Genomic DNA, 12,531 nt, shown 5'->3' with positions numbered 1-12,531 from the left:
CCCCTAGAGTCGGAAACGACTAGCACGCATGTGCGGGGGAACTTTCCATTTGAACGTTTTTATTTTTTTCAAAATAATTTAATTCTGCGTTAAATTCTGCAAGGATCTAATACATAGGTTCAGCACTGGGGCCATCAGCATTGATCTCACAGAAGAATTTGCTTAAAGAAGAATTGGTATTCTGGATGCCAGCCATTTCCCCCTCCTCATTTAATTGCAGTTTCAGAATAACTCTGCAGGCTTGAATCTGCACTTCTTCCTCGGGATGAATGATGAGGGAGAGAAGACAATCAGCTAGCCGAGAATTATTTCCAAAAAGGACCTCATGAAGTGACAACTCATTGTATTGCCAGTGCCCTGATTGGTAGTGGGGAGTCAGGCGACCCTCGCAGAGTCGTTCCACGAGCACTAGCAGCTCAAAGAGCAGGCTTCCAAGCTGGGAAGGTTGGAACAGGCTGAGGAATTCTGGATACACCTTAAAAAAGGAAATGTAATGAAATGTAAGCCTTAAGAGAAAAAGATAAAGCAGTTATCTGACAGACTGATCATGTTCTACTGGCTAATTGATTGCATCTTCTTTTGAGGGTAAGAGACTTCTGATTCTTTTATAAGAAATCATCTCATGACAAGAAAAACGGATTTTGTTCTCTGAAATCTGACATACTCTATGTTGAGATGCAATCCACAGAATGTTGAGATATGAATTGCACTGTCAGCACGTTTGGAAGATACACATTAGGGCATCTTCCAATTAGGTACTTGTTTATGTCTCTTTGATTAAATAACTACTTAAAATCTATTCTTGCTCTCGGGTATTTTACTTCCTCTCCCAAATATCCCTGTGGGGGTCAGGAGGAAATCTTTACCTGGCAATTCATGATATCAAATAACAGTTCTTCCTTCTGGGCTAATGTGCTAAGGAATTTTAGAATCTGCACCTGGGAAAAAAAAACAACTTTCAGACCATATAATCATTAGAGGTAGGATGCTTATGTATACCGTGGCTTCTTCACTGTGCCCCCCCCCAAAATACTGATGATATTAGGAGTTTGGGGTTAGAGCGTGTTGGACGGTTCATGAACCATATAGTACCTGGGCCAAATTGGTCCCCATCTGCAGAATGTCCATTAATGTGGGCAAGAGCTTTTTCAGGAGGGGTTGCATGTGATTTGGCCACGGCAATCCATTCAGTAATCTCAGTCCAGCAACATGTATGTCGGCATCCCATAATACAGTGATCATTTCAAGAATCTTGGGCATAAATTCCTGCACAGAACAAAACAGCATTTATATTTGTGAATAATAGGGCAGAAATCCTTTGTTTCCGAGGGGTGCTACAAGTAGCCTTTAAGTGCTAGGCCAGAGGCTGCATTGCAAAAAGTAGTGAGTTCAGAACACAAATTGAAACTGGATTCATTTCGCTTGCATGTTAATATGATTATCCTCATGTCATGTATTTAATAATTTCCCCCTTCAATCACATTAATAATTACAATTTGATAACATTTAGAGCACTCTGGTGGTGCTGCGTGCAGAGAATAAGCCTCAGGTTGTGTATTTCAAACTATGTATCATTGCAAACACCATTTGTATAAGAACTGATGCTTTCAGTTTTCTCAGTTTTTGTTAATAATTAAAACTGATATTTTACTATAAATAATATTTGTTTGTTTGTTTGTTTGTTTTAAAAAAATGGATTTTCTTTTCCAAAATCAGAAAAAGCATAAACATACTAGGTGGTTCATTTTAAGGGATCTAGTAGCAGTCCTATAATAAATCTTATTCTTGGAATTATTTTGTTGCTTAATTTTATTTTATTTTTTATTTTTAATTCCATTTATATCCCGCCCTTCTCCGAAGACTCAGGGCGGCTTACAAGCTTAGCAGTAATTTAATAATTGTTTACTATTCCAGATGAGTGTTAGATAAAATATAAATAGAACAATGCTTGAGCACCAGAGAGTATCACAGGAATAGTTTAATTTCAGGTGAGAAGCAAGCCAAGAAAAGGAATTTATTTCCTTTGGGAGGAAACGTTTTTTCCACTCTTGGTTTCACCTTCTAGAGAAGAGTAGTATCCTTCTAACACCAGTTCCCAAAGTTGAGTTTAAAAAAAGAAGAGATGGAATCCCACAGAGGCAAAGTAGCAACTTGTCTTATAAAGTCATCTGTTCCTCCTTATAGTTAGGTGATGAAAGGAAAGGAGTGATTTCTTTGGAGAACCCAAGATATCCTTGAAGTGACACTAATAGCAGTGTTTTTCCACAACTTATGCGGCACCAGTGTCTCTATTGAGCCAGAAAGGAAACACAAGCGCCAAGACCATGTAAAATAAAGCCAAATGGCATTAGTAAACAATTTACAAACTGGCAGTCTCTGAAGATATGCAGGTTATTTGGAAGTTACAGGACTTCCCTTTCTTGAGAGCAGTTGCAAAGACAATAGCTGCGCAGGGTAAGCCACAGTGCACCTACAGCTGTCAAAGACTTTAGCTGCCCCCAAGTTGATATTTGTGGGACACAAAAGTACTCTAAGGTTTTGGCAAACAAAATTATTTGTGAGTGATAAACCAGATGATCAACAAAAATGGGGCTCTTGTTCCAACATCAGACAGTGGTTAAGCCAGTGCCTTACTCTGGCACATTCATGCATAAAGCATCTTATGACTTGGCCCAAGAATAAAGCTATGATAGACGTCTCAGCACCAAGGATCATAGTTGGATTTATCATGATTAAATCTTAAGTAGACCAGATGATGAATCTAAATTCCATCCAGTTGAAAGAGGAGGAGATTTAGAGAACCGTTTTTGTGTATGGTTTGTTGATGTTGCAATATTTTTCTAGCTATACTTGTGAGCTCAATTAATAAAGGGTAGGGTTCATTAATTGCAAATTGTAAGGTTGAAATCAACATCAGATTAACATTTCTGGCTGGGACTAATTTCTGGTAATACTGTAGAAGTGTATGTTACGCCTAACTACTGATTATGCAGATTAAAATAATGCAGCTTTCTATAATTTATTCTTTATACAGCAACTAGCATATCCCCTTGGAAAATCTGGAGATTTTTTTTTCTGGGAGACAAACATCCCTCCCCACCCCCTCCAGCAATTTATCTGTTGTTGTCATTGGTCCATGAACATTTTATTTTATTTCCAATGTATTGTGAACATTGATAAAATTTCAATTTCCTAAGGATATCCTGTGTGTCCTGCATTTGCTGCGGGGGAAAAAAAACCCTGTATTTTTCTGAGAGTTCAAAACATAATTTAGTAGCTGAGAAAAGAAAAAAGAACCAAACTTCCCATACATAACCTATTTGTTGCCAGATTAATTACGATTGGAAATGTCTCTTTCTAAATGTCTATTGTATGAGACATATTTAGCAAAAAAAAGTACATAACTCATTACTATGCTAAATGCTTTCTTTTGATTTTTAATGCATTTAAACTAAATCCACTGCAAACTGTACATCCCACTATTATATAGTCTAGAAGTACACATCTAACCAGGGGCTGAGCAGCAAGTGGAGATCTACAGATAAACTAATAAACAGCTAAAGTGATTATTTTGGTTGTTTTTAATGAAAGCACATAGATCAAATTTTGTGGCCAGCACATTCACAGCTCTTTTATATTTAGCATAGGATATGCTTATCTATGGAGAAAATTCACAGGTATAGCTGCACGCTTATACATGACAATGACCATAATATCAAATGACAATCATTCACATGTGAATTGATACAAAAATACAGTACTATACAAATGATCACCTGAATTCTGATTCTAAGTTTCCAGATTCCAGCAAAAGCCTTGAGAGCATGCATTGTCTGAATCTTGACACCCATGTCTGAATCATCCAGGAATGAGGCTACAAGTTTAATATCCTCATAAGTACATGCAGTTGCCTGGGGAAAAAATCAGAATCAGTATGAGTGTAGATGCATGTACGGCTAAGTTAAAGTGCGAGAAAGTATCTTCAATTCCATTTAATACTTTGTAATTTTTCACATTCAACATTTTTATTTTAAAAGATGTGAAGTAACCAGTTATTTATTATTACCTATTTATTCCTGGCTATTCTGGTTTCCAAACTCCAACACATCAGAGCAGCTATTATGAGATTATTATTTTTTTTTAAAAGATCCCAACAAAGAGTACAATACAAGATGAACTTATAAAGAATCCAAAACTTGTAAGAGAAGGAGGAGTCAAACAAATTAAGGAACATATGTCTGAAGCTTGCCAACTAAGTAATTATGATAGTATGATAACTGTGAAATAAATTTCTTGGAAGTGGGGAGTTCAAGGAGTAAGGAGTTCATGCAGTAAACAATAAATAATGCATGTTGATATTGCTATGTTTGATTTAATCATGCTTAACTGTGTTAGTTAAACAAACCTACCAACTCTATTGACACAATATATTAGCTAATTTTAACTCTGGTTAATTTTCACAGAAGGGACGTGGTGGCTCAGTGGGTTAGGACGCTGAGCTTGTCGATCAGAAGGTCGGCAGTTTGGCAGGTCGAATCCCGAGTGCCGCGTAACAGAGTGAGCGCCTGTTACTCGTCCCAGCTTCTGCCAACCTAGCAGTTCGAAAGCACGTAAAAAAGCAAGTAGAAAAATAGGGACCACTACGGTGGGAAGGTAACAGCGTTCTGTGCGCCTTTGGTGTCTAGTCATGCCAGCCACATGACCACGGAGACGTCCTCGGACAAGCGCTGGCTCTTCAGCTTTGAAACGGAGATGAGCACCGGCCCCTAGGGTTGGAAACGACTAGCACGCATGTGCAGGGAAACCTTTACCTTTACCTTTAATTTTCACAGGTGTGAAAACTCAGCCCTTTTACTTTGTTTATGATTCAGTACTTTGTGTGAATTTGGAAAAATGGTTAACTTAGAAACTGAGTTAAAGATGTGTAAAACAAAGATTCCATTTCAGAAGAAGCAAGGCATAATAGAAAGCTTAATTCTCACAGAAAAAGGAGACTTAATAGGGCTACCAGATCAATCATGGTATCCTTCTGGGCCGGTTTTGGGAATTGGGAGTAGGCAGCACTGATTTGTCCTGGTTTTCCTCCTCTCTCCAGGGGTCAGTTCCAGTCAGTATTGATAGAGGGAGAGAGATCCAGCCCAGGGTCTCTATTTTTTTTTATTTATTTTTTTATTTTAATCCCATTTATATCCCGCCCTTCTCCGAAGACTCAGGGCGGCTTACAATTTAAGCACAAACCAATGTGCTTAGCAATAGCCTTCATTCTATGTATATGCCTGCTTATTAGGGCTTTTGGGCCCCCCAAGCGGCATTATTACAAAGTCAGCTTATTGCCCCCAACAATCTGGGTCCTTTTGGGGGGTTCAGTTCTCTCTCCCCTTCTATTTTAACATTTATATGAGACTGCTGGGTGAGATGATCCATCAGTCTGGGGTGAGATGTCATCAGGGCTTTTTTTGTCATAGAATGCTCAGAACGGAGTTCCGGCACCTTTTTTTGGATGGAACCTTGTAGGGTAGGCAAGGCGGGTTGTATGACATGTGTGAGTTCCGGCACCTTTTTCTTTTACAAAAAAAGCACTGGATGTCATCAATATGCAAAGGACACCTAGCTTTATATCTCTACTGCAGACTCCTTGACCTATCCCAGCTTCTGGATGCTACTGGGGACTGGATGGGGTGAACTGTCTCGACCCTAGCAAGACAGTGGGTATTTGGGCCCTCCAGAGACAAGGTTTTTCCAACTTTACTTCTGAATGGAGTTGCACTACCCCAGACAGACCCAGTGAGCAATCTGGGATTACTTCTAGATACATGGCTCCCGCTCAAAGAACAAATGGCAGCCCTGGGTAGGACAGCCTTTGTATACCTTTGGGTGCCCATTTCTGGACAGGAGCCCTTCTCACAATGACTCATGCCCTAGTAACCTCTCATTAGACTACTGTAACATGCTCCACATGGCGCTGTCCCTAAAGAGCATTCAGAAACTTCAGCTGGTGGAGAATGTGGCTGTGCAGGTAGTAAATGGTGCACATGTAACAACACTACAGCATGACCTACATTGGTTATTGGTAAGGTTCTGGGTACAATTCAAGGGGCTGGTGGTCACCTTTAAAGCACTATATGGCTTGGGACCAGATTACCTGAGGGACTGCCTTTTCCAAGAGTCTCAACCCATCCAATTTGTTTTAGAATATTGGGCATACTGCAGATCCTGTCAGCCAACAAGTGTCAGCTGGTGAGGATTAGAAGATGAGCCTTTTCTGAGGTAGCCCCTGCTCTGTAGAATATCCTTAGCTCAGAGATTAGAACAGCCACAACCCTGTTCACCTTTTTTTAAGGCTCTAAAAACCTGGCTGTGTTTCTTAGCATGGGGGTACAGAATATGTCAAAGACCATGTTTCCTGGCTTTATTATTCTGGCCAAGTATCTTGGCTGCTATGTATGTTTATTTTGAATTTTTATCATTTTAAAAATGCTTTTTTGTTTTAATTGTAGTATATTCAGAGTGGTCTGAATGCTTTTTCTACCTGTAGTAGTCACTCAGATTTCTACTGCCCAGATCTGGTAGCCCTCAACTAACTCCAGCTTCCACCTTAGGGTTCAGGGTTTCATGAATGCACTGCATTGTTCGTTGTTGTTGTTAGCTGCGAAGTCGAGTCCGACCCATCGCGACAACGTTCCTCCAGGCCTTCCTGTCCTCTACTATCTTCTGGAGTCCATTTAAGCTCACGCCTATTGCTTCAGTGACTCCATCCAGCCACCTCATTCTCTGTCGTCCCCTTCTTCTCTTGCCCTCAATCTTTCCCAGCATTAGGCTCTTCTCCAGTGAGTCCTTCCTTCTCATTAGGTGGCCAAAGTATTTGAGTTTTAGCTTCAGGATCTGGCCTTCTAAAGAGCAGTCAGGGTTGATCTCCTCTAGGACAGACCGGTTTGATCGCCTTGCAGTCCAAGGGACTCGCAGGAGTCTTCTCCAGCACCATAGTTCAAAGGCCTCAATTCTTTGGCACTCAGCCTTTTTTATGGTCCAGCTTTCACTGCCATACATTGCAACTGGGAAGACCATAGCCTTGACTATACGCACTGCATTGTTTAAAAGAACTCATATCTAAATGCGGGAGCAAGCATCCCTTTTCTCCCACGGAACTCAAGATAACATAAACAGGGTTCCCATGCAATCACCCATCCAGGTGCTGACCTCACCAGTTTCACTTAAGTTACTGCAGTGTCACCATAGATCTTTTGAACCAATTAACATTCCTCTGAGGGACTTGCATCACATTTTGCACCAGCTGGTTTGAATGCAGGACTACTGGCCGAATGTATGATCCTTAAGAAATAAAATGGTTTAGTGCTTGTAATGAATGAAGAAATGAATCCTTCTTTAGTTTTCATTTCTCTTTTGCAATATAATCCCCATAAACAGGATTCAAAGAAGCTATTTATATTTAAAGATGCATGTCTGCCATCATCTAGTGTAGTTTCATTCTGAACCTCGTTCCTTGAATTAAGCCCTGATTAGCTTATTTATAACTACTTTGGCTCAGTCTTCCATCACTGTATTATACATCATATTATTCTGGACACTCACCTCTGATTCCAATAAATAAACACAACGGGTGATTCCATGGAGTATCATATTCTTAGAGTAAGCATCTAGCTTTGGACTGAGAGAGAGCAAAAGTCCTCTGAGTTCTCCAGAGTCCACCTCAGTTTTACTCTGGTGAGCTAAAGCAAGTTCTAAGAGTGAAAAGGGGAGGAGAGTAGTAGGAAGACAAAAACAAGAAGTGATCAGGGGAATGTAACTAGAGATGAATGGGGTATAAATGAGACTCAGTAAAATAAGTGATATATTTTGGCCAGCTTTCTCCAACCTGGTATTCTCCCAACATGTACTACATAATTTCTAAGCATCAGAATGAGGCAGATTCCTTCAGAGTGATGGGCAGAACTAGGATTAAATCAACACTGAGTTCACACAACATGCTAAAGCATCTTAAACATAGTTTATTAAATAACAATTAGCTATGTTTACATGTCATGTCTAATAGTTTCTAACCCATGATTCTAACATAGCTCTGTGTGGCCTGAACTAATGTGGTTTAGTCAACAAAATATGAGGAACTAGACCATGGCCTAATGTAATGTGTCACCTCAGAGAGTATAAGAATCATTGCTATAAAAGAAACCACAGTCGCTCTCTTTTAGAGGTCATATATTTTAACATTCTCTGTCCAATCTGCCAGTATTCAAATGGATTGGACTGCAACTCCAAAGAACAGTGTAGGAGATGACCAGGCTGAGCCCAAGGAGGGGGTCAAGTGCATCATTAGTTTGGAGTCCCTTCGCGCCCACAAAAGATCTCAGTCCAGCCCTCCTTGAATTCCATTGACTCTCCTGCCAATTTGCCTTGACCGTTAATAATTCAGATTCTTGTTAGAGATAACATGGAATAAACTTGTACGCATGTGAACAACCCTGGTCCCTGATTTCTTATGCCTGACACATGGACATGGATCATGGGCTATCTGGGGATGGTTGAATACATCTGGGGTGAATTAGATTGAGAAAGACTGATATAGATGTAATTCAGATAGTAAACCATCAGCTTCAGTATCGGGAAAGGGGAAGGCCTAAACTGAGTAAAAGTTTGGTAAATAATCCAAAAATTAATCTTATGTCTGATTCATACCACATGGCATCACATCTCACATGGCTTGGCAAAGTTTGAGACTGTTTATTTGAACCACAGCCCCAAGGAAGACTCTGTGCTATTGGTTAGTAGTTGATAGTTAAACCAAGGCTTCAGAGAAACTCCCTGAATCCATATTACTCACGGGCTAAGGGAAGAGGTTCTGGATTATGAGGAGGACTCTTGATCCCTTCCATGATGGTCTTGGCCAACAGGAAAATAGCCCCAGCTCCTGTAGCAGCAGATACCATGTTTCTTGTTGTTACCAGCTCTAAATAGTTCATTTCCTCTTCTTGAATTCCCAGGGATCCAGATTCAGCCTGGGCCCTGACCTTCCACAGATCCTTAAATAGGAAAGGTTAGATGGATCATGTATGGTTTATGACATCACCAGGTTCCATCATGACATCTACAATACACCATGACAGTAATGAAAAAGGAACAAGGAACTTTTACTTTTTAAATGTTGCCAGTACTGACAGTAGACAAACTTTTAAGGCAGAGAGACCTGATTTGCAGGTATTGGATAAGACTGGGAAGAACTGCTAATAATAAGTATGTGGATTGTCTATCATCTGGTTTCTATGCTAAACTTAGAATTGTACTTGGTTAGAAATTAATCATATACTATACATTCCATAAACCAGGGGTCTCCAACCTTAGCATCTTTAAGACCTGTGGACTTCAACTCCACTGAGGAATTCTGGGAGTTGAAGTCCACAGGTCTTAAAGTTGCCAAGTTTGGGGATCCCTGCCATAAACTGTTTGATTTGCTTTTGACACAAAATGTTAAATTTTGAATTGAATTAACATTAATGGTATGACTTATAAGAACCTTTTTATGGCAGTCAGTGTGATAAAAGTACGCACTGCAATTCCAGTGTAAGACTGTCAACATTAGAGCATCTAGCCAGCATAAACTTTTGGGAAATTTAATTGGTTTGACTACAAGTCTCTTAAGTATCATTGCACTTGTGCAGTTCCTGATGCGATCCATTGAAAACAAATCACTTCCATAGCAATATATGGGGGTTTTAAATTACAGGCGCATGCCTAGAATTTGGGAGACACCAGTTCATACTTTTTGACTTCCATTTTAGTCCTTTTATAAACCTATACCTTCGGTACCACACATTGATTCATCACCGCCACTCCATCATACCACTTTTATTCAGATCTACTGCATCATTCTACTTGCTATTAGTTTTAAAATCACACCACAGTCTTTCCAAGTGTTTTGTGCTATCTCTGGGGTTAGTGCACAGAACTCTGGCAACTCTGCGAAGTCACCTTTGAGGTTGCCTTTTTTCCTGAACAAGTGCTCAAACAAAGCTGCTTTCTTGAGAATGAATCCCTCTATATATGTCTGATTGCAGACTGAGAAGTTATAATCCAATACAATATATTCTGGTAATGCCAGCCTGGAATGCTGAGCAGTACACTTAGGGAACAGGAGCTCTTCATAATGATGGTTAGGTCTTCCTAACAATTCTTTCTTTCAGTCCATTGAATAACCTCATAGAATCCCAAAACTATAAAATGGGAGGGTTTCTGCAATACAAGGGACGCGGTGGCTCAGTGGGTTAGGTTGCTGAGCTTGTCGATCAGAAGGTTGGCAGTTTGGCGGGTCGAATCCCGAGTGCTGCATAACAGAGAGCGCCTGTTACTCGTCCCAGCTTTTGCCAACCTAGCAGTTCGAAAGCACGTAAAAATGCAAGTAGAAAAATAGGGACCACTACGGCGGGAAGGTAACAGCGTTCCGTGCGCCTTTGGTGTCTAGTCATGCTGGCCACATGACCACAGAGACGTCCTCGGACAAGCGCTGGCTCTTCGGCTTTGAAACGGAGATGAGCACCGGCCCCTAGACTCGGAAACGACTAGCACGCATGTGCGGGGGAAACTTTACCTTTACCTTTTACTGCAATACAAAGAGAAAATATCTGACTAACAGCTAAGACAACTACAGGTGAACAAAGCCTAATTAGAAAAGGGAGCCCCAAGGCCCATGACTGTCTACTCATTTAGCTACAGAAACATTACCTTACTTGCTAAGGATGATCCCTTGATGTCATGCATTTAGCCTCAGGAGGGCGCACTTGTTTAGAGTTAGAAACGAGAGTAGATTTACAGAGGCGGCTGCTAGATAGGTTTGGTTGCCGAGGGCTCTATCAATAAGAAGTACCTCAAATGGTTACTGAAAGAATATGAAAACGAATGCAGACACTGCAGCATTAATGTAGCATGCCTCTAGCAGTGCTCTGTTCAGACCATCTGGCTTGCTGGCACCATGGCTAGAAGATATGTAGACCTGGCTATGGAAAATGGTGCCAAACATTTCCAGATGTCTTTTTGGGAGGAGAATTCCATATGTCTATATTTGTAGAACATGACAGTTGTAATATATACAGGACCCCCATCCTCCAAAGCTTTAGGCTTTGAGTCTAAAACTACTTCTCTTTTCTGTAATGCAAGTGTAAAAGATTATCTTGCCTAAATTGTACTGTAAAGATGCAACATCATTTGTATGGTCTATTTTACTTTTCTTTTTAGGAACTTTTTTCATCTCAGGCGGCATCTATATCACAACAGAAGCTCATGCCTTCTATTGATCAGCATATACATGACACAGAGCCTGGTTACTTGAACAACCGTCTGTATCCCAAAGCATCTGCCCAGCCAATTTGATCCTCCAGGATTGGTACATGTTGGGTTCTTTGATTGAACAATGTCATTTATAAGAGCCTTGGTGGAGCAGTGGGCTAATGCCTCCTTAAGTAACACCAGCTGCCTGCAATTAGTGCAGGTTCGCGTCCCACCAGGCTCAAGGTTGACTCAGCCTTCCATCCTTCCGAGGTAGGTAAAATGAGGACCCAGATTGTTGGGGGCAATTAAGCTGACTTTGTAATAATGCCGCTGGGGTGTGTGTGTGAAAGCCCTAATAAGCAGGTATATACATAGAATGAAGGCTACTGCTAAGCTTGTAAGCCGCCCTGAGTCTTTGGAGAAGGGCGGGATATAAATGGAATTAAAATAAATTAAAATAAATAAATTTATTAGGATCCCTGAAGTGCACTTCCCTGTAGCAGTGCCTCTGGCATTTTCATCCATGTCTTTGGCAAGGGAGAGTGAAACCGCTGACTTCATTCCACCTGGTCTGCTGTGCTTGCCACCTTTTATCTTGATGCTTTATTGATTTGATTGTAATTTCTTTGTTTGATTATTGAGAGCTGGGTGTCATAGGTGTAATTAATCACCATCATCATCATGGCCATCCTTAACTGACCGAATGGATTGAAGCAACCCAGTTACAGAAACTCATGTGGTCACCTGCACATTTTTGCACTAAACAGTCAAAAAAGAGATTTTAAAAAATAAAATAAAACAAAGCACTCCCACTTAAGTCAACTTAGTTGCTCTCTTATAAAACTTAGAAGACAGGTAAGGCCCACCTTAGAAGTGCTATGGTAAGAAAATGAATGGAAGATAAAGAGGTAATAATTTGCATGCCAGGCCAACTGGCAATATGCTACCATTTAATACAGTGCAGGTTCCCCCCCTCTCTTTTATAGATTACTTCATAGTTTAAGTAATGTGGCATTTGAAAAATTTCTGCTCCAAGAGCACCATACAAGAAAGCTAAAGTATAGAGCTGAATTACAGAGCTGAAAGTCCTGTAAGGTACTGTAATCATTTGTAGGAATGACCTTGACATACAGGAGAAAGACTAGCAGTCTAGACAATCATCATGCAAAAGATATCCCAGTCCACAGAAGGAAAAGAGGTGTGGGAAGTGTTTCAAAAAAGACCCTTCCTAGTTTTCTGGAAAATAAAAGGAGGAAA

At 40.4% G+C, this 12,531-nt stretch overlaps 1 protein-coding gene across 1 annotated transcript; it reads right to left on the bottom strand.

Moving 5' to 3' along the window:
• Positions 1 to 2: 2 nt before the first annotated feature.
• Positions 3 to 8,975, bottom strand: LOC308665938 (armadillo repeat-containing protein 12-like; the record flags this gene model as incomplete). Its single annotated transcript, XM_081324326.1, has 6 exons — positions 3 to 475; positions 867 to 938; positions 1,093 to 1,266; positions 3,777 to 3,911; positions 7,591 to 7,739; positions 8,837 to 8,975. 6 exons carry the CDS (start codon positions 8,973 to 8,975, stop codon positions 107 to 109), a joined length of 1,038 nt encoding a protein of 345 aa, XP_081180452.1. The 3' UTR covers positions 3 to 106.
• Positions 8,976 to 12,531: the final 3,556 nt, after the last annotated feature.

Source organism: Vipera berus (assembly GCF_964194415.1).
Source record: "Vipera berus genome assembly, chromosome: 3".
Taxonomy (NCBI): Eukaryota; Metazoa; Chordata; class Lepidosauria; order Squamata; family Viperidae; genus Vipera; species Vipera berus.
This window is presented reverse-complemented; position numbering and strand designations above follow the sequence as displayed.